This window comes from Euprymna scolopes, chromosome 32 (genome assembly GCF_053919585.1).
Source record: "Euprymna scolopes isolate OS-2025 chromosome 32, ASM5391958v1, whole genome shotgun sequence".
Lineage (NCBI taxonomy): Eukaryota > Metazoa > Mollusca > Cephalopoda > Sepiida > Sepiolidae > Euprymna > Euprymna scolopes.
The window spans coordinates 19,712,640-19,735,560 of NC_136513.1; the positions used below are offsets into that span (position 1 = coordinate 19,712,640).

At 33.4% G+C, this 22,921-nt stretch overlaps 1 protein-coding gene across 2 annotated transcripts in view; it reads left to right on the forward strand.

Moving 5' to 3' along the window:
- Positions 1-6,889, forward strand: part of LOC145256235 (uncharacterized) — a 95,233-nt gene extending 88,344 nt beyond the window's left edge. For both annotated transcript variants that reach the window (XM_080114882.1, XM_080114881.1), the window contains exon 3: positions 6,590-6,889. In XM_080114882.1, the coding sequence (XP_079971008.1) occupies positions 6,590-6,759 (170 nt within the window). In that variant the 3' untranslated portion in view covers positions 6,760-6,889. The remainder of the gene's footprint in view (positions 1-6,589) is intronic.
- Positions 6,890-22,921: the final 16,032 nt, after the last annotated feature.

Below are 22,921 nucleotides of genomic sequence, written 5' to 3' on the forward strand. Positions count from 1 at the left end.
ATGATTTAAGCATGTGTTTAGGGAGGTCATTGATGTAGATCAGGAAGAGAGTTGGGCCCAGGATGGACCCTTGAGGGACTCCAGCATTAATACTGCAGGCCTCCGATTTTTGTCCATCGACCACTACTCTTATGAGCCTATCAGAGAGAAATGATTTAATGATTGAGAAAACATTTCCAGTTATACCGTAGCTGGAAATCTTGTGAAGTAGGTCCTTATGCCATACCTTGTCGAAGGCCTTTGATATGTCAGGAGCAATTGCCCTAGAAAGGAAGCCTTTGTCAAGAGATTCACTAACCCTATGAGATATAACCGTTAGCACATCTGTGGTAGATCTTGCAGAACGGAAACCATATTGCGTGTCACTAAGAAGGTTATTTCTGCTGAGGTGGTTGACTAGTTCTCTATTTATCAGATTATTTCGATTATTGATTATCGATACATATCGAAGACATTCCGATGCAAAACCTATCTAAAACAAATAAACATAAAGTATCTTTGTGCTAAATTTCATAAAGATCGGCCATATACAGTGTGGAACGATAAAATTGTCGCCATGATTCCATTTTCATTTGATGAAAACCGGTTTTCTTTTTTTAGTTACAGACCATCTACTAGTTGGCTAGTTGTGTACAAATCCTGAGAGCAATAAAAGCTTTCTATCAAGTCTGAAAGTGACACACAAGATCAGGATGCGGTGCTGTACAACTCATGCTCTCTACCAATCCAAGTTATGACAACAGAATCATTGCCAGCATCCTCAAAATACAAATCTCGACGGTTCAACGCTTGAGGGCACAACTCAATGAAGTTTCTGGCCATAGTTATGGTCTTTGGGTGTGGTTTCAAGTGAGAGTGAGATCATGCCATCTCACATCTTTAAAGTCAGCTTGAAAGTCAACACCAAAATGTACCTGGATGTGCTGAAGAGTGTGGTGATCTCCTGGTGTAATCAGGTGGCCACTGGCAGACCCTGGATGTGGTAGCAAGACTTTGTCCAAAGAGACCCAGGCTTGGCTTCAGAAGGAGTGCTACGACTTTGCACCCTTCTTTCATTGCCCTTCCCTCCCTCCCTCCCTCAAACTGAACTTAAACTACTTCGTTTGGTCATACATCTAGAACATCACAAACAACCTACCACAACACCAAAGCCAGCCTGATCACCACCATCCGCCGAGTATTCACTGAGCTCTTGTCTGCACTTATGGAAAAGGCATGTTCTCAGTTCTGGACCCGTGTTGAGGTGGTGATTGAGGCTGAAGGTGGTTACATTGAATAGATCTCAGATCTACTATATAATCAAGTTACATGAATTGATTTTTTTCAATAAGTTTTAAAATAAATCTGTACCGTTGTTTTCTTTAGGGTGATAACTTTATCGTTCCACCCTGTATATGTGTATATATATAATTTATTATTTAAATATTTAAATTTAAAGATAAATTCAGAAAGCTTTAAATGTCATGAAATAAATGACAAAAATATTTATTTAAATATTTTTACTTTTTTTAGATAACTTAATTTTATGCACGTAAAAATATTTAAATAAATATTTGAATAATAAATTAATTACAAATAATGTCCCAAAAATGTGGGACGACTACAATATAAACGAAGGGCAGATAACCTTTCCCTTTAAAGCACTCAGGGAGTGAAAAAAATACCACAGAATCGCTTATAAAAAATAAATAGTCTCTCACTCTTGTACAGGGTTCAAAAGAGAGTCGCCAACCTAATAGGTCCTGAACTGTCATCTAAGCTTCAGCCTCTGTCCCATCGACGTAATAGAGCATCCCTCTGCCTGTTCTACAAGTATTTCAATGGTGAATGCTCTGACGAACTGCAAGCACTTGTACCCCCTCAACGTAAGTACTCCCCGACAAACCCGAAATCGAAATGCAGCAAAATCCCTCCCCTTCACAGTTGAGATCCCTAGATGTAAGAGAGCCTTCTACTCCAGTAGTTTCTTCCCCAGAACCGCTGGACTTTGGAATTCCCTTCCGAGTTCCTGCTTCCCCAACTGTACTGACATGCAGAAGTTCAGGTGTAACATGAACCGGCATCTTGCTGCCCAACTCCCCACATAGTACCCCTGTAGCTTATGTCCCTGATAGTAGCCCCCTACAGTGGCAATATGCCTTGTTTGGGGTGAAATTGCAATAAATATATATATATATATATATATATGGGAGTCGGATGGTTTAGAATTCAGAAGTCAGTATATTGCTTTGTATTTTTTATGCTTTTACCCTCACCCCCAATCATATCTTCTGACTTTACTAGACTATATCCCACCCATACCAAACCTGGCCAATTACCCCGTTACCCTATAGAATTATTGTAACACTATTCATGAAACCATTTTCACCTTTCATTTTTTTTTTTTTTTTTTTTTTTTTTACACAGTGATCACCACTTATCAAGGCCCGGAAGCCACTCAGGGATAAGGGTTATTGCAAGTACATTACGTTAGTGTGGAGATTTGATGGAGTGTTTACTTAAGGGGGCGGTTCATTAGGAATTTGTTAACATTATACTTGAAGACATCCAAGTTGTAGTCCGGAGGGAAGCAGGCAGACGGAACAGAGTTCCACAGGCGTGCAGTTCTAAGAATTTTCTTTTTTTTTTTTTATTTCACTTTACCTTATCTTTTACTTTTATCCTCTGTTTATTAATTCTTACACATTTATTTTAAATTGTTTTTCTTTAACTTTTCATTCTATTTTTTTAATTGTGTTCGTGAGAATAATTCTCAACAAATTTTTGATCTACAAACTTGAAATTTGGTACGTAGGGTATTCAGATGTGTGGAAAACTTTTTAATCCGTTTTCATTTGGAAAAATGTAAAAGGCTGGTAAGGGATCAAAATTGAAAAATTGGTACCTGGGGGGGGGGTCATTGGATTTTTATGTGCTTGTCAACTGTTTCACGGATATATATATATATATATATATATATATATGCCTAGTTTGGTTTGTAAAGTAATGACACAACGTGTGTTTTATGTTGTATGAGCTTTGGACGAAAGGGAGATAATCAGATTTACTTCGCATCTATTTTGGTTGTTTTGTATTATGGCATATCAACACTTTTCAAGTAATTCAAGTCCAAATCCAGTAATTCTGAAAAATGTTTTATGCTTCAAATACTTTAAAGAAAAATTGTTGTTTTTGTTTTTGAACACTGAAATATTATTGAGAACAATTATACAATTTTTACATTATTTTGTTTTCTGGTTTTTTTTTTCTGCTTTGATATCAATCTTCATAAATACTTACATATAAAATATTTTTAAAAAAAAAATTTTTTTTTTAGCCCAAACAACACTTTTCCTTCTATTTCCATGAAATTATAGCAACTTTATACCAGGGTTGAGGAGTCATAATATAGAACACTAATAAATCACGATGTAATACACAATATCATTTGGAGGTACAAAGAGACTTTATTCATGTGTATACAAACACAAACAAATATAAAAAAAAACAAAAAAACAATTAAACTGGAAGACATGCCACCAAGCAGATCAGAAAGGCAAGTAACTCTGTCGCGCTCGGTTACTCCCCCCCCTCCTCCTGTTAAAGGAAAAGTTAAGATACCTCCTTCCCTCTGCTAGTCTATGAGAAACCCTTGGGCATAGTCAAGAACTCACTTAGCCCCTTTTTTCCTCCCCGATCAAGGTACCGTGAGGTAATGGAAAGCAAGTAACTGATGTAATATGGAAACAAATAATTTTTTCATGGTTTCATATTTTGTTGTGCTGAACAGAAGATACCTCTGGTTACAATGGTCAGGACAATCACCCAGTATGGAAGCTGCTCGGACAGAAAGAAACTGCAATCTACTGTCTGTACAAGTACAAAGAAAGCTATGGCAATACATCAAACTCTGAGAAACAACATGAATAGAGTTCTTGCTTGATAGGGATGAGCAACACTGAATTCATGAATGCCTCAAGAGAGAGAGATGAATGGAGAGCCATAGCTGTCAATGCCAGTATCAGGCAGGACACCACTTGATGATGATGATGATGAATATTCAGATCGTTGATTCTTCAGAGATTATAAAATCTGACTCCGACACCTACCATTTCTATGATTCTGACGCCTTTCGAAAACCATTAATTCTGGCTCAAAATCATGCTTAATAGTAAAGTTTTTTTTTTTTTTTTTTTTTTACATAGGAATTACCACTTATCAAGGCCTGGACGCCACTCGAGTATAAGGGTTAATGGGTATACATTAGTCAATGTGATTATCGCGTAGTAGACATAAGTAGTGGGGGGGGTTTGTAAATTTGATTACTTAGGGAGATTGTTCATTAAGAACTTGTTTACATTGGACTTGAAGACAATCAGATTGTTAGCTGGAAAGCAGGAAATCGGAAGAGAGTTCCATAGACGTGCAGTTCTAAGAAAGAAGCTTTATTCATGGAATCTACATTCAGGTTTAGGCACAGATAAAGAGTGTGGGGAAACTATTGATAGTGGTTTTGGCTAGACGAGTGTTTTTCGTGAAAGTTTGGCGAGGGGGGGCATTAGATTGAAGCTCAGACGAGCACTTGCCATGAAAATAATGATAAAGCAGAGATAGGTTCGCAACGTCTCTTAGATCTTTTAAAACCTTGTCTGCTACCCCATACCACTACAAGTAGTTAAATATGGAGAATGTAGAATGGCACTTCCTATTAACCTTTATCGTACCGACAATATAATTTATTTTTTTGATTAAATTTTCTTTTTAAATATAAGTTTATTATACCTTTGAGACTACATAGATAATTTTTGAAGTTTATATGAAAGCAATATACATGAACTCTGGAAAGAAATCAAGTTAGTTTAGTGCAAATATGTGATAAAAGTCAAATTTGGAATAAAATTATGGCTGCTACACTACTTCAAAAATTATCTTCCATTCAAGGAACAATGGTGGAAAAAAGATTAAGTATCTAATTTATTATAGGAATATCTAATCCCATCAAAAAAATAACATTCACGTCTGTGGAGACTTCAATGTTCACAATGTGGAATGGTTAACCCACTCAAACAAGACTGATGATGAGGGGGCGTTCTGTTAGATGTTCCTGTCGTGCAGCAACTCACAATGGGGTACAATAGCTGAATCCACACGCAATAAAGAATGGAAGAGAAAATGTGACGTTAAGAAAGACGAAGCAATCTGAACCTTTGAGACAGAATTATCCCACAGGTATCCAACATGCGGGAAATACATTAGAGCTCGAACCCACAGAACAATTGCATGATCAGTCATCTTTGCAAACGATGAACGAACAACATCATCATCATCATCATCATCATAGGAATATAATTCCTATAAGAAATGAATATGAACAGAACGCCCACAGAATGCTTGTATTATTTGATTCTTTGGACAACATTTCGGTTAATGTAATCTCCAACCTTCTTTAGATGTATCTTGTCAAACTCGAATCTTTCTGTTGAGCTCGGGGAATCTTTTTGTCAAACTCTGGAATCTGCATGGAATTTCAAACTGAACCCTTTATTTTAATCTATGGAAGCAGCATGCTCTCATTTTATCAGCCATTATCCTCAGTAATTCCCAATTGTATTTTGAGTGTCACCCACACTGAAGATTGAATGTTTAACCTCGAGAATAGTGTAACTTACAACTGAATTTTACCAAATACTTTATCCACTATGCCATGGGTTGTTGCAGAATTAGATCATTTTTTTTTAGAATTTAGCATAGGTGCCAGTATTCGCAGTTTTACGGTAACTGCAAAAAAAAAAAAACAAATGCACTGATTACGAGGAAGGGGGAGACAACTGCTTTTTGTTTTCTTTAAATTTTTTAAAAGTATTTTTAAATACAAACATCACATTGTTCCTATTTACAATGCCTCCCCACGGGACAGAGTTAGACACCAGGGTCGTTTTTTAATGTGGAGAAAAGGAAAAAAAATAAAAATTGTCTCAGTCGTGAAGGATTTCTTCTCCACTGACAGAGAACAAGAAACTGAAGTGCAGCATCTGAAGAACAGATGGTATTTATTTGCTCCCCCACCGAGCAAATTAGGCACAAGGCCAATTTTTAATGTGAGGAGTGAAGGGAGGGGGAAGGGAAAAAGGGGACCAGCTCCCGAGAGGTGGGAAATGGGAGCTGGTTAAAGGTCAGGCATGTGGGGGTTGCCCCCACATCTGGTCTTTGCTAGTCATAGCTTGCAGTATCTGCCGGAACAGATACTACACTTTGATCTTGGCCCGAAGGCCAAGTTGACCCCAATTAACATCTTACCCTTAACCTTTGATCGTGATCCTTAATTTGCCACTATTTTTTTTTCTCTTGAATTACAAACGCTGTCTTATTTTAGTTTTTAGAAGGTCATTTTTGTTTTCAGCAGTCTTAAAATACTAGGAGGAAAAAAAACCTCTTTCATATATACATATATCCTTTTATTTAATTTCAAGTAAACAAGCTACATAATCATGACAGTGCCAATGTTTCAGTAACCTCATTGGGTGACCCAAAGTTCCTATTTCATGAGAAACATAGTCCTTGAACCAGTCTTCAAAATGTAAAATTTCTTTTCTCCTTTTTTTTTTTCCAGTGATGTCTGACCGGGCCTACAAACGAGGGGATCTAACCTATTCGTTCAAATGGAGTATGCATTCCTTCTTCTGGAGCGTCGTCACGGTTGTCGCTTCTCTTGTCCTCTACACAGCTATTGGCTTTGCGCTTAGCAGTATCAATACAAGAGGTGGTTATGTCGGATATTAGCAAAAGATTCAAAGACAGGAATTTTTTTTTCCCATAACTGATACTGCCAAAACTGCTGCCAATGCAATAATCGAATTTCTAAGGACATTTTTTTTGTGTACAGTTTCTAATTTTTACAATTTTTTTTTTTTTAAACGAAGATGCCTTTTTCCTGAAGAACAGCTATCTTTTATATTAATGGGAAACTTCTTAATCTCTACATATGTTTTCTTTTCGCTTTTTATATTACCATTCAAATTCCACTAATTTGTATCAGAAGTAATTGAAAAATTGTATTGGCTGAATTTCAAAATGTATTTTTTGTAAATCATAAAGTCATTGGACTTTTATTACTTATCAAAAACGAAACAATCATAAAAAAAATGAATAAAAGCAGTATCATTATTTTAAATATTATATAAAAATGATATAACATGATATAATTATATTATTTGAAATAATATATTAAAATGATATCACATTTAATGTAAAAAAAAGATTTTGATATCAGATATAACTAAAGAAATAACTGAAAAATTGTATTGGCTAAATTTCAAAATGTACTTTTTGAAATCGTAAAATCATTTGACTTTCATCCAGAATTTTCAAAATATCAAAAAAGAAAAAAAAAATGAAAGAAAATAAAAATGAAAAAAAAAATCATGGTACTGCATGTAACTACAAAAAGAAAGTTTAAATAATTGAAAGCGTAATTAAATCAAAGAAATATGTATTTCTCATCCATTTTTCGAAAAATCATTCCAGTAGTTGTAGAGATGTTTCGTTCATAAAGAATTTAGCGTGTATATTTTTATATTTGTAATTCGTTTTCTTCAATAAAAAACACTTTATATATGTTTTCTTTAATGTATTTTTATTTTATACTAGCAGGGAGACCCAACGTTTCCTGGGATTGAATGATTATCAACGAATATTTCTCATTCCTATATTTTTATTGTCATCGAAATCCGTGAAATCGCCTGGGAGGAATCTTCACATGCCTCCATGCAGTAACTTAGTCTAAAATATATGTTATTCTACATTGCACTCTAGAGAATCTACTGTTTCTTTTATAAAATTATTTTATATAAACTTCTTTCCAGTTAATGAAGAAAAAACATTAAGAAATTTACGTGCGGAATTTGAACCTACAGACCATATCATGCAAAAAAAAAAAAACGTGTACATTTTCAAGTCTTATAAAATTCTTTGCAGTTAATGAAAATAAAATTAAGAAGTTTACGAAGAGTTTTAACGTGCAGACGACATCAGGCAAAAAAAAACAAAACACGCTCTCATATTACCCACAGAATTTTCACTCGCCCCTGTTCTATCATTGTTGCTAAGCGACGACATGGAAAAAATGGCTTTACCGATGATAGATAAATTAAAGTAACGGTTTTGATTATTGGTTATCAGTAATTATTGGAGGTATTCTGAGACAAAACTTAACTAAGATCACTTCCAGACTTATACACTAAAGTTCTGTAAATTTTAAAGAAAATCTGTTCAGTCATTTCAGAGTCTATAAGGAACAAACTAACACACACACAGACAAAGTTGCATTTATATAATTGTAGAGATAATTTTTCCTCCAAGACGAGTTACTCTACCAAGGCTTGAATGTCTAGTCTATTACCTATATGTGTGACAAGGACATCAGTGAAAGTGAGACAGTAACCTCACCTCAATTCAGACAGGAAGCCATGAACATAATCCGTGCCGATAACCACTACACCACTGCTACTTATATCTATAAAAGTGAGGATGTGTGTTCGTGAGATTAATTCTCAACAAATTTTTGATCTACAAACTTGAAATTTGTAGGCTCTCTCTACCGTGCTAGAAAACTACTGACACCTGAAAGTATCCTGTACCTCTATAAGGCCACCATTCGCCCATGTATGGAGTATTGTTGTCACATTTGGGCTGGTGCATCTGCTGTTAGTCTCTCGCTCCTAGACAAGGTTCAAAAGAGAGTCGCCAATCTGATAGGTCCTGAACTGGCATCTAAGCTTCAGCCTCTGTCCCATCGACAAAACGTTGCATCCCTTTGCCTGTTCTACAAGTATTTTAATGGTGAATGCTCTGACGAACTGCAGACACTTGTGCCCTCACGACGTAGACACCCTCGACAAACCTTACAGGCAGCTAAATCCCACCCCCACACAGTAGAGATCTCTAGATGTAAAAGATCTTTCTACTCCAGTAGTTTCTTCCCCAGAATCGCTAGACTCTGGAATTCCATTCCAGGTCCCTGCTTCCCTAACTGTACTGACATGCAGACGTTCAAGTGTAACGTGAACCAACATCTTGCTGCTCAAATCCCAACATAGTGCAACAGTTGCTGCCCCTGATAGTAGCCCTGCCCCCTACACCAAAGTGGCAATGTGCCTTGTTTGGGGTGAAAATGTAAAAAACAAAAAAATGTAGGGTATTCAGACGTGTGGAAAGCTTTTTAATCGGTTTTCATTTGGAAAAACATAAAAGGCTGGTAAGGGATCAAAATTGAAAAATTGGTACCTGGTGGTGGGGGGGGGTCATTGGATTTTTATGTGCTTGTTTACTGTTTCACGAATGCGTATGCGTGAATCGTTTGCATGACAGATTCCTTATGGTAAGAATAAGTAGGTTTGAAAACACTTTTTAAAGACCGTACCAAGCTTGCCTATTGGTCCTCATACTTATTTTACTGTCTTTAGGTTTTGGTTTCAATCTCAGTTTGAGTATTTTTATTTTTTTACTTACAAGAAGTGAACTATTTAGAAAAAACGTAATACTCACATGCACGCCTCAGTTTCTGTATGAATTAAAATATAACATTTATGCATATTTTATGACCGGGCAACACCGGGCGGCCTGCTATTGTATATGTATATATATATATATATATATATATATATATAAGTGAATTTGTCTGTCTGTGTGCAAAACATTCTCTCTACCAAACTACTGTTATTTTTTTGGTCTACAAACTTGAGACTTGATCTATTTAGATGATTCGAACCTATGAAACAAATTCGATTTGGTTTTAGCTGGTAAAAATAGCTGCTAAGGATTCAAAATTGAAAAATTAGGACTTGGCAAACGTAAGTTGACTAAAATTGTGCCTTCTACGTGTGTACAAATATACATTTATGTTTAACCACATTATTTTGAAAGTTTTGATATTCATGTAGACTTATAACACTGGAGAGATATATGCTTGTGTTTAGATTCTAGCTGATGGCACTTGAATCATTTTTTTTTTTTTTTTTTTTAAAGTTTTGAAATCATTACTATATATTGGATACAATTTAACAATCAATATAGTATTGAATCTATAATAATAAATACAAAATCTGCATAAATTAAAATTAAGTGTATTTTACAAGCGGACAAAGCTGGGCAGTGTGTTAATGTGTGTATATATATATATATATATATATATATATATATATATATATAGATATATAATTGTTCAGTATGTACTGGATTATACAGAAAAAGAAATAAAATTTTTTGTTGTAAGGTAGGAAACTTCTATGGATTAATTAATATGAACACATCAGGCTCCCTCCTCATAACAATATGATTTGCATGTGTAAGCCGTAAATACGGATGAATATAGCAGCCTGGGAGAGACATTGAATGATACACTGAAAGCCTAAAGCTTAAGCAAATTACCAGCTACGACTACAAACAACTTACTAGATTGTATTACTCAATTCGATCAAGTAGCCAAGACCACTTAGCTATTTGAAACGAATATGTTCTTTTCCTGGAGATTTCATTCTATTATATTCTTTAATGAAATGAGTTATCACCCTTGCTGATCTTTACTTTTGGGTGATTATTTACATCATTCTCGATGGAATCATAAATTGATGTGGTTGTGCCCCAGGGATTGATATTATTCCACTGAAAAAGCATTACTCCTTGAACTAAAAAAATAAAACAAGTCCTAATCATTAATGGATTCTGTAACGATATTCATGATGAACAAATAAAATTAATGTTTCAAAACTTTAAAAAAATATACTACTATAAATAATATCACCCAACATCACATCCCAAACTCTATTAACAGGGTGGAACCATAAAGTTGTTGCTATAAAGAAAACAACATTACAGTTTTATTTTTAAACTTTTATTGAAAAAAAAAGAAAGTCAATTCAGGTATCTTGATTATGTAGTAGAGCTGAGATCTATTTAATGTAATCATAGCACTTCTTCTGAAGTCAAGTCTGGGTTTCTTTGGACTTGTGGGCCGGTGCCAAGTCCTGCTGCCACACCCAAGGTCTGCCAGCGGCCACCTGATTGCACCAGGGGATCACCACACACTTCAGCATATCCAGGCACACTTTTTTGTTTACTTTCAAGCCGACTTTAAAGATGTGAGGTGGCATGATGTGGCCCTCACTTAAAACCACACTAAAGACCATGGCCGTGGGTCGTCAGATGTATTGAGCTGTTCCCTAAAGCATTGAACTGTCCGGATTTGCATTTTAAGAGTGCTGGAAATAGTGTTCTTGTTATAACTTGTATTGGTAAAGAGCATGAATTGTACAATGGCGCATCTCTGATCTCGCTCGTTAAAAAGTATGTCATTTTCAGATATGATAAAAGGCCCCTATCGCTGTTGGGATTTGTACACAGCTAGACAACTAGTAGATGTTCTGCAACAAAAAAAAAAAAAAAGAAAACCAGTTTTCATCAAACGGAAATGGAATCATGTCGTCTTTTCTAGGGCGACAATCGTTCCACCTTGTGTGCGTATATATTAGTGATGGGACGATTCCAATATTTTTCCTCGATTCCGGTACAATTACCGATTTCGTGTTAAATTCCTGATTCCGATACAATTTCCGATTCTTTATACATCTCTAATTATTTAACTATAAGATTGTTATTTTTCCTGATTTTCATGTTAAATATGCAGATATTTTCCTAAACGTCAAAATACACTTGTGGAGAGTGATGTATCGGTTTTAGCTTTACTGATATTATAAAATCAATAAATGTTTATTATTTTATCATTTATTATCAACAATGGAAGATTTTACTTAGAACAAAATCAAATAAAAAAAAAAAAAGACAAAAGAATCGTTTTGGCATCGGAAAATAGGCATCAGTTTTTCCGATTCCGATACTGATTCCGATTAATCATCCCAACACTAGTGTGTGTGTGTGTGTGTATATATATATATATATATATATATAGAGAGAGAGAGAGAGAGAAACGTTATTAGCTACATATGTGCATACATGTTTCTGCAGCAATCACTTTTCAGAGATCCATATCGTTGGACTACAGACAAATATCATTCTAAAGACTCAGTTCAGGAACTTTTTTTATATATCAAAAATAAAAAAAAACACTCCGTTCATTCATCAATCACACTTTAATAAACATAAGAGTTTCGGTAGATTTACATCTAGGAAATTAAAACGATACAACCATATCTATAATATAAAGCTGAATGTGTGTGTGTGTGTGTCTGGTCACGAATAGGCTCCTATATCGTTGACTATTTTAAAAAACTGATTACATATAATGATAGAAGATGTATCGAGACACAGGAATGGGTATGTTTGATCTGGCAGAACGGTGGTTCATAAAAATTGTGGGGTCTGCGTTCGTACTGGTCCACAAAGTATGGAAATAAAAAATTAAAAAAAAACAACGTTTACAAGTGTTTTTGATATAGATGTACATAAGAATACTTTGATAAGTATGTTTTAACTTAAATAGGGATGGTATAATAAAATTGTGGGGTCTGCGTTCATGCCTGGCCTCCATAGAATGGAAATAGGCACAAACTTTAATATAGACTTTTCATATCTATCTGCGTATGTATACTTTTATAATTATGTTTCAGTTTGAAGAAATATGGTATAATAAAATTATGAGGTGTTCGTTCGCACCTGACCTCCATAGAATGTAAATATGTCACAAAGTTTAACAAGGTTTTTTAATATAGATCCAGAATATTGTGATAAGTGTTTCAGTGTGAACAGGTATGGTATAATAAATTATGGGATTTATCTATTTTATTTTTACTTTCATCCTATTTTGCTTTGGTTTTGATATCCCCAAATTAAAAGCTATCTCTTTACAATCTTTCCTTTTCATAACCTATCAGTCCATTTTCTGTAGGCTGTTTTTGAACCCAGTCAACGACGGGTACTTTTGCTAGTATATATATATATATATATATATATATATGATATTTCATAGAGCGAATTCTAAAAATCATTTAAAAACTATAGAATCTGTCTCTATCGCAGTTTTTAAACCTCCTTTGTGCCGACAGGAGGAATAGTTAAAAGCGTTAAATTTCTTCAGGGAACTTTGACCACTTCCCTTGTTCTTTTTTTTTTTTTTCTCCCACTCGCAGTGCTATTTGAATCGCTTTATTAAATTAAATTATTGGTTTTAATTATCCTTTTTAGCACCTTTAATTCATAAAAGATCCCCGATTGCTCTTTTTTTCGCCATTAATATTATTTGAATGCTATCGATTTCTCCTGATGAGATGATAGCCGAAAGAGCTTTTGAGAGATTTCTGCTTATTTTCAAATGTACTTATAAATTCTGTACCTCCAAATATATATATATATATATATATATATATATATATATATATATATATACGGACCGGTGTACCAACCACTAGTCTCTAAACTAATATGCTCCACACTGTCCATCAAGTTGCAGTTCCTGTCCCATCACCACAATGTTGCACTGCTGTGCTTGTTTTGCAAGTACTTCTATGGAATGTGCTTCGATGAATTTGCTGCACTTGTAACCCTTCATCATAAATATTCCTGACAAACCTGACCAGCAGCAAAATCCCACCCCTTCATTGTAAAGGCTCCCAGAAGCCAAGAAACTTTTTACTCTACTATAACTTCTTTCTACGAATCGTTCTTTTTGAAATTCCCTCCCAGCTATTTGTTTTCCCGACTGTAACAACATGCAGAAATTTAAATGTAATGTGAACAAACATCTTGCTGCACAACTCTCCACTTAGGATGCCCTTGTGGGTACAATGCCTAATCATTACGCTTCGTATATCTCGGTGGCATAATATCTTGGAGGTGAATTAAAAAAAACAAGGTCAATAGCCTTTAGTCGCGTGCTCTCGTGTAATAAATGAATGCGTGAATGTAGGATTGACATAAAATTCTTAAAGATAAACTAAAATGACCAAAAAAATGGGCTGAAATGACTTAAATAAATAAAAAGTAAATGACTTAGAATGACTTTAATGAACTTAAGGATAAATTGAATGACCTTAAGAATGACTTGAATGCTTAAAAGATAACTGGAATCCTTCAAAAACAACTTGAATGATCTGGAGAATGATTTGAATGGCTTTGAGACTGACTGGTTGTAAAGTGTGATCATTTTACATTAAATTAATACAGAAAAGTGATCCCCCACTTTATGTCACAAAGTTACAAACATAAGTACAGCATGTAGTAAGAACAGATACTACACTTTGAGATATTAAATCCTTTATTCATGTTAAAAGTACAGTGAAAATCAACAATAAACAAAAAACTTAGGCACATGGCCAACTCAAAAGGGGGGATTGTGGGGGTCGTTGGTCATCCTTGTCACTCCAGAACTAAACAAAATCAAAAGTTTCTCCCAGCTAGTATCTTCTTTCACCATAATACCGCATTCACCCTTTCATACTGGGGGACGTCCTACTTAACTTAACTCCCAATTTTTAAAACATTTTTTATTGACGTGTAAAAATAAAAAAGATGACAATAAAAATGGTACAATAATTCATTTGTGTTGAGGACGGGGGAAGAAAAAACAAAAATGTGATTAGTAGGACCCTCCCAACCCTGTCTAGTTGATAGATACTACACTTTGATCTTGGCCAAAAGGCCCAAAAAAGCTTAAAAAGCTAAGAACAGCATTTATTAACAACAGACATTTGATCTTAACCAAAAAGGCCAAGCACAAAAGTGTTACGGACAGACCGACTGACGGACCGACGGAGTGACTTATAGAGTCGCTTGCACGCGACTAAAAATAATCAAAAATTCTAAACTCCACCTTTTAAGTTTGAAGCAAACGCAATTGCAATCCAGTGGAAATAATTCCCAATCGCATTTTACAATATAATCAATATATTAATACAATAGCGTGTGTGTTCTTTTGTGTGTCACGCTTTTCAGCAAATTTGATTGGTTGAAATTTATTCTGGAATAGACATTAAATTTCAGAATACATTTACGAACACTCTAGGTTCTAATCGATTAGCATGTTCTCCCTGCTATATCTGTTTTTAATTCTATAAAATGTAGGGTATTATCTTTCAAAAGTTGTTAAGAAATAATTGATTTTAAGTTATTTCGTAATAAAAACGATAAAACAACTCGGGCGGTGGGGACAAAAATCAAGCATTTATTTATTTATTTTTTTTTCATTGTTTATTTTTCTTTACATTTGTTTAATTAGAATTAAATTAAAAATCCGTTTCACAAGAAGGAACAACAACAAAATCAATAATTTGTACGATCGTTTCGGAAAACAGTGTTTTTATTGTGGTAGATATTAAGCCACGGACAATAGTTTTTACATATAGTATTTTTAACAAACAAAGTTTCCTCATCAGCAAAGTATTGGGAAGGGTTTTTAATATATGTAAAAGACACCATAAATAAAGCTAGCATTAAAAGTATAGGCAGATTTATCTGGAAAAAATTAAAATAAAGGTATGCATTTACTTGATAAGAAAATTAATATGGGTTAAAGATAGAAATAAAATATGATAAAATTATAAATTTGAATTTGGTTTAAATATAATATTATATTTCTAATAAAGTTCATAGACACACACACACACATATATATATATATATATACATACACATATATATACATATATATATACATACACACATACACAGATATATATATATAAAAATATATATAATTATTTACCTTTTAATTCTTCGCCTTTTGAAATCAGCAACTAAGGTCAAAGTATTCATATGGATGTTTATTGTAGCTTTTCAACTTATGAAATGATAAATTTTCAAAAAGAACGCTAATTATATCGGTTAGCATACGTTTGATTAAAACGCTAAATTTAAAACTGAAGAAAGAAAAGGGAAGATAATCTTATTTCTTTAATTAAGGGAGATAATTAGTGTTTAACTTAATCTATTAAGAACTAATAAATCAGGCAAATAATATATTATAATCCATTTTGAAATTATTGAATTTAATATTTGATAATTTATTTATTTATTGAAATTAAAAATATATCATAGGTTAAGGTTAAGAATATATTTTAATAATATATAATAATGGTCGATATATCAGATCAATTAATAACAATAATATTGATGATCAAAAATTTTTATTAATAAGTATGTCAAGTTATAGTTTAATTTTAATATTGAATATTAATAAGTAACATTTTTAATGATTTAAGGTGGTTTATATTTATTAAATTTAAACCAACGTTTATGACTGCATGCGAAAATAAGTTCTTCTCCTGCATTTAATAGGGTGGTTCTATTTTTTATATCTTCATATTTTAAAATTTTTAGGGTCTCTTTTGTACACAGTGCACAGAATTTATCTCCTGGTTTGTATGTTTTATAAGACCCTATTATTTGCCATTTCAAATTGAAAGAAATATTGTTATCCTTGCATCGCCAAATATGCTTAGATAGGGTAGTTTGGTTTAACAGGGAGTGATTTTTAAATGAATATCTGTGTGTTGAAATTCTATGTTTTATTAAGCCAGATGTGGAACCAAAATATATTGCCTCTTGTTTAGTGTAATTATTTTTCGGTAGATTAGGTGTTGGACTATTATATGGTGGGTTGGTTTGTATTTGATTAGTAGATTGGTTAAAGTTGGTGTCATTATTTAATCGGGTGGTTGAGTAATGGTTGCTATTAAATTCATTTAGATTTGGGGTTTTTGATACTGTGCAGCTATAGACTACATTTTTTGTAGGGGACATTTATTTTTTCTTCTACAGTTACAGCCTGCTATATTTTGTATAATTGTATTTTGTAGTTTATTAATTTTTTTATTGTTAGAACTAATTATTTTTTGATGAAGGTTTGGCATAGTAGAGTAAGACACTTTGATTGTATTCTTATTGAATATTTTATTATATCTATGGGGGGCTTTAAAGTTTCTATCCAATATTTTAAAAAATTCTCTGGCTAAGTTTGTCTCAAGATTTTTGTTATATGGAGGGTTGAATCATAGGGTCTCCTTATGTCTGTTTTTACGTTTACGGGTTTTGGTTTGCTGTTTATTTGTATTAGCATCTAATACTTGTGGTTTGGTTTTATCTTTTCTTGCCTTTTGTTCATTTTTTTAACTCGTATATGGGAAGACATTGCCATATTGTAGGTTATTACGCTCTTAGTAGATTTATTTTCAATGCAGTTTATGTTTCTATCATTTTTATTTATGAATTTAATTTGTGAATTGTATCCTGAGTTTTTAAGGGCTTTATTGTAATATTTTTCATTTTTGCTAAATATAGATTTGCTAGAAGACAGCCTAGAAATTCTTAAAGAGACATTGGGAACTATTGATTTCAATATTGATTTAGGGTGGTTTGATTCATTATGGACATATAGTACAGATTGGTTAGGTTTATGATAGGATTCAAAGGTAGAGTTCTCAAGATTTAAGGTTATGTCTAAGAAATTAACAATTTTTTTTATTAGGGTCGATTTTTATAGTAAGTCCATAATTTTTAAATAATTTATGTAGAGATTTAATTGCTTTTTCGTAATTATTATTTGTAGAGTTAGTTACGAAAAGTGCATCATCTCTGTATAGTCCTCCTTCAAGTTTGAACTGTTTATGGAGTATACAATGAATTTCATTTAAAAGGAAAAGGCCAACTAGGTCGGTGACCTGAGCCGAGTCTGTCGAGCTCATTAAAATGTTGAAATGGTTAGGGGTATTTTTCCTGGTCCAATACTTATTATCAAAGGTTATTAAAGACTTTCTAGCTACAAGTATTACCTTAATTTAGTCTTGAGTTATATTAGTTAGTTTTCGCGCGATTAATAGAGATTTATTTAGTAGGATCGGCGATATTAATTGGTAATATGATTCAATATCAAAAGAAAGAAATTTACTGTTATTCTTATTTTGAATGTTAGAAAACCAGTCGATTACTTGGTTGGAAGATTGCCATAGTGGGTATTTTATTACAGATTTGATTTTGGGGATAATTCTATCTAATATGTTTTTACTAACTAGTCCTATATCTGATTTTGAGGGGCAGATGAGTCTAATAGTAGGGTTAATATTAAAGCTTTGTTTGTGGTCTTTTAAAATAAATCTCAGTTCCTTTTTCTAAATGAATTATTTTATTACAACATTGTTTTAACTAAAATAGTTTCATGAAAAACTGTTTTTGGTACATAAAATATTTTAATCTATATATTAATACGATAGCGTGTGTGTTATTTTCTGTATCACATTTATTTTTTTTCTTCCGAGTGTCTGTTGTTTAACTATTATGCCTTTCCATTTCCTGTAATAAATAATTTTACCATAAATTCTTCAGCAGTTTTGGTTTCGATTTCGATTATAGTTGTAAGAAATCAAGTTATATATACATACATTCTTTTTTTCTTCATAAATTTTGGTTTCGGTTTCGATTGAAGCTGATGCACCCAAGCCATATGGATATATTTTTATTTTTGAAATCACAGGTTTATAATATATAATAATGGATCGAAAATTGACTCTTATAGTAATATATACGAAATCTGCATAAGTTAAAATATCATATTTAAGCATATTTTACGACCAGGCTATGCCGGGCGTCCCTGCTACCTTAGATATATACTTTTGCAGTTTTAGCAAAAGAGCTACAATAATATCAGAGTGTCTCCATTTACGCTGAACATCCACAAAAATGCCAACATCAATATATTACATATGAAAGAGTCCACTGTGGAATTTCCACAGGTCCCGCCAGTGTGAAATGAATAAGTTATTTCCTTTAAATCACAACTGTCGTTATTATAATGAGATAATTGGGGAGGGGGGTAATCTAATTTATAAAACTCACTATGTCTGTTTGTCCGTCTCCATATTTTCAAACTCTATCTCTACCGAAACTAAAAGTTGCAGAGCGGCGCTACGGGCCTCAATTGATTATATTTTTTATGGACGCTTCTTTTATGGGTCTTTAGTCGGTTAAAATAAAGGGGTCAAAATTAATAAAAATCCTTATACATTTTGTACATTCGTCTTAGTTTATTTTTTGTCAGTTCATATGCGTGTCACGTTCATACAGTGGTAACATCACCAGCTTTGAATGCTACAGTTTGTTTTCAGTTTCGATTCTAGATGATGGCACACAAATATTTTTTTTTTTTTACTTTTGAAATCACGACTCTATAATAATATATACGAAATCTGAACGGATTAAAATTTCATATTTAAGCGTATTTTACTCTATAATAATATATACGAAATCTGAACAAATTAAAATATCATATTTAAGCGTATTTTACTCTATAATAATATATACGAAATCTGAACGGATTAAAATATCATATTTAAGCGTATTTTACTCTATAATAATATATACGAAATCTGAACGGATTAAAATATCATATTTTGGCGTATTTTACTCTATAATAATATATACGAAATCTTAACAGATTAAAATATCATATTTAAGCGTATTTTTTGACCCGGCAAAGCCGGGAGCCCACCCCTTCCATCTCCGCTAGAATAATATACTATGGAGAAAGGAAAAAGGAACAAACCAAAATTATTTTTGTTAATCAAAGCTTTGTCTTTATTTCAAGATGTCGTCGGGATGATTGCTTTGAAGAAATAAAATACAAATATTGTGTTTGTAACGTGAAAAGGTTCTAATTGATTATCTTGAGGATGTCTTGAAATAAGGATGAAACGTTGATGAACAAAGAAATAATTTTGGTTTGTTACTTTTTTTCTCCACAATGTTAGAATATTATTTCCATTATTTTCATCCTTTTCATTATTTCCATTATTTTCACATACGAGTGTACAATTGTTTTGGCCCTTACTGATATTTTATATATAGTTATCTGCATATACGAATGTCTACTTTTTGCCATTGTCGTGATGATTATTATTATTATTATTATTATTATTATTATTTTCTTTTTTTTTTACTCACTAAGAGTAGTCACACAAACCATCATCAAAGATTCCTCTTTGAGAACAACTTGTGGTGTTCTCTGAAGTGTGAGTGACAAGAAGTCTCCCCAGATTTTCAGTACTCTCCACCTCTTTCGATAATCTTGGCAAAAGAATTTGCATTATCGCAACAGCCGCTTACATTGATTCCTTGTTGGCTGCGACTATTTGGTCTTCACACTGGAATTAGGGTGACAACAGGCCTCCCCCAAGGTCCCAATCTTCTTTGCACTCAACCAGCAGAGGTCTGGGTAGTTCTTTCTCTCCTCAGTCTTTCCATCTACCTTGACCCTCTTCACTTATTTGGTGTGGTGCCGGTTTATGGTCAGACACACACACACACACACGCACGCACACACACACACACACGTTTCAGTTTTCATGATTCCATGTGATGTTCCTTTGCGTTTTTATGTCCAGTTTATGTGTGGTGTTAGTTTCCATGTTTAAGAGTTTTCCTTAATATTTCTGCAGTTTTCATTGTTGTTATCCGTTGTATCTTCTCAATCATCCCTCTGATTCCAATTTCTCCCATGGTTTTTAAAAAAATTTTCTGTATTATTATCATCATCATCAGCAGCAGCATCTATATTTTATTATTCTTATATCAGTGGGGCTTCATTAACGCTTATACATAAATACCAAAGAACAAAATCTCCCATCAACCTAAAGATGGTCTTCCTCATGGACAGTCCGATATATTAAAGAATAAAAAAAATTATAAGCACAGAACTATGTATATACTATTAGTATGGGCCGCAACAATTATACTGTTATACCAGCTTTCCTTGAACAGAGGAATTTACACCAATTAGCACTATAAATAGCGCTAGTAATTCCAACACCAGTGAGAGAGATGCGACTGTACTTCAACTGCTAGTTGAGTGCCCAGCAGATATACACGCTTTCCTATCTTTGTACATTATTGTTAATACACTTGTTCCTTAACCAAACTTGATTGTTCTTATTTTCACTGTTGTGCCACGACACAACAGATTGGCAACAAGGAATCAAAACAACCATCACTGCAGAGAATCACCAAAAGTGATTGAAATAAAGATTCGTAAAATCTTTACGGCAGAACACCTTCGTCATTTCAACAGATATTTGGATACGCAAGGATTAACAGCAAATTAATTACTACAATAGTAATTTGGTGACGGGGGAAAAAATTGCTACCAAAATCTACAGCGAAAAATGCGAATGTTGTCAATTATTTAATAATTGAACACACTTACCAAGTGTTTTAGAAAGGGAAAAAGGGTTCATTTTTTCTTCAGTAGAAGCCATTTTTCTACAGTAAAAATGTTCTTCTGCAAAGTTAAATGTCCAAAACCAACTAGCAAATACCGTGTAAGCTTATCGTTATTTCGATAACATCTGACTTTATCAAGAGAAAAAGAGACAGACCGTGAAAAATAATTATTCACGTACGTGATTTGTGCTTAGCAAACACGTAAAGAATCAAGGCATTTTTTGCAAAAGGCAAGGAGGGTAAAAAAGCAAACAAAAAACAAACAAACAAAAAAACTAAAAGTTTCCCAAACGAATTCGTCGGATATTCAAAGCGATGGATTTTATTTTTGCTACGTAAAAATGCGGGCAAATAAAAATGTTAAACAAATGTTATTTCGCTGGATTGTTTCTAGTAAGACTAGAAATATAACGTTCAACAAGTTAAGTTACAAAAGGACTGTTAAACTGTTGTTCTTCAAACAAAAGAATTGGGAAAGAAAACTTGGTTGATTTTTTTTTTTTTACTAAGGAATATTTCTTTAATACAAGCGTAAATTGTAAACTGAATTCACATGATGGATGCGAAATTCAAAGATTCACTGTTGGAATTGTTCCAATTCCAGGCAGATCAAAATCTTGCGTTGCAAAAGCAACACATTCAACAACAAGTAGAGAAGAGAGATTCAAACAAGCATTTGAAGAAAAAATGTTTCAACAACAGAAACGCTTTGAGGAAATATTGATGAAAACACAGGAGGAACAAAGAAAAATTCTGGAGGCGACACAGTTAACTAAAGCGGACCATAATCATAACACATTTTCTCAAACAGCTGTGTGGGCCGCTATTGAAAATTTTAATTATAATCCAGAAGACGATGTCACTTTCGTCCAGTACTATAGATGATATGAGGATATTTTTATATCGGATTGTAGTACCTGGTCAGACGCGAAAAAGTTAGGGTTTTGCTAAGGAAATTGGAAACAGCCGAGTATACAAAGTTCTTGAATTTTATTCTCCCCCCCCAAAAAAGACCAGTGAGTTGAGCTTCCAAGAAACAGTTACGTTACTTACAGAACTGTTTTCTGCAAAACGTCTCTTTTCCATAGGCGATATAAATGTATGAATGTTACTAGAAGAGAGGAAGACGACTACAGTGTAGTGAACAAGCATTGTGACGATTTTAAACTGGAGGAATTATCATCAGATAATTTTAAATGTTTAGTATTTGTGCAAGGGCTGGTCTTAAATAAAGACACTCAAATCAGGCATCGTGTTTTAAATATACTCGACAACGAACCGAATTTAAAACTACAAAACTTAGCGGAAGACTGAACGGTTTATTGCATTGAAACAAGACAGTCGTGACATAGAGGAAAGCAGAGTGTTGCATATTAAAAATATCGATCAAAAGAAAAATTCAACTTCAAAAAATAACCAGAGAAAGAAATAGGGAAAAGATCCACCTGGACCATGTTGGAGGTGTGGAAATAAACATTGGTACAATGAGTGTCCCTACAAATTCAAACAATGTGACAATTGCTACCAGAAAGGGCATAAAGCATCGCATTGTAGAAAAAAATCTGGTAGAAAGACATCCATTAAACTTACGAAAATTGAACCTGAGGAACAAAATATCCGGAAATATGTACAGGTCAAAATGTTTAAAAAGAAAGTAAGGCTGCAGCTTGATAGTGTGTCTGACATTTCCATTATTAATTTACAGACATGGAAGAGGCTTGGGGGACCC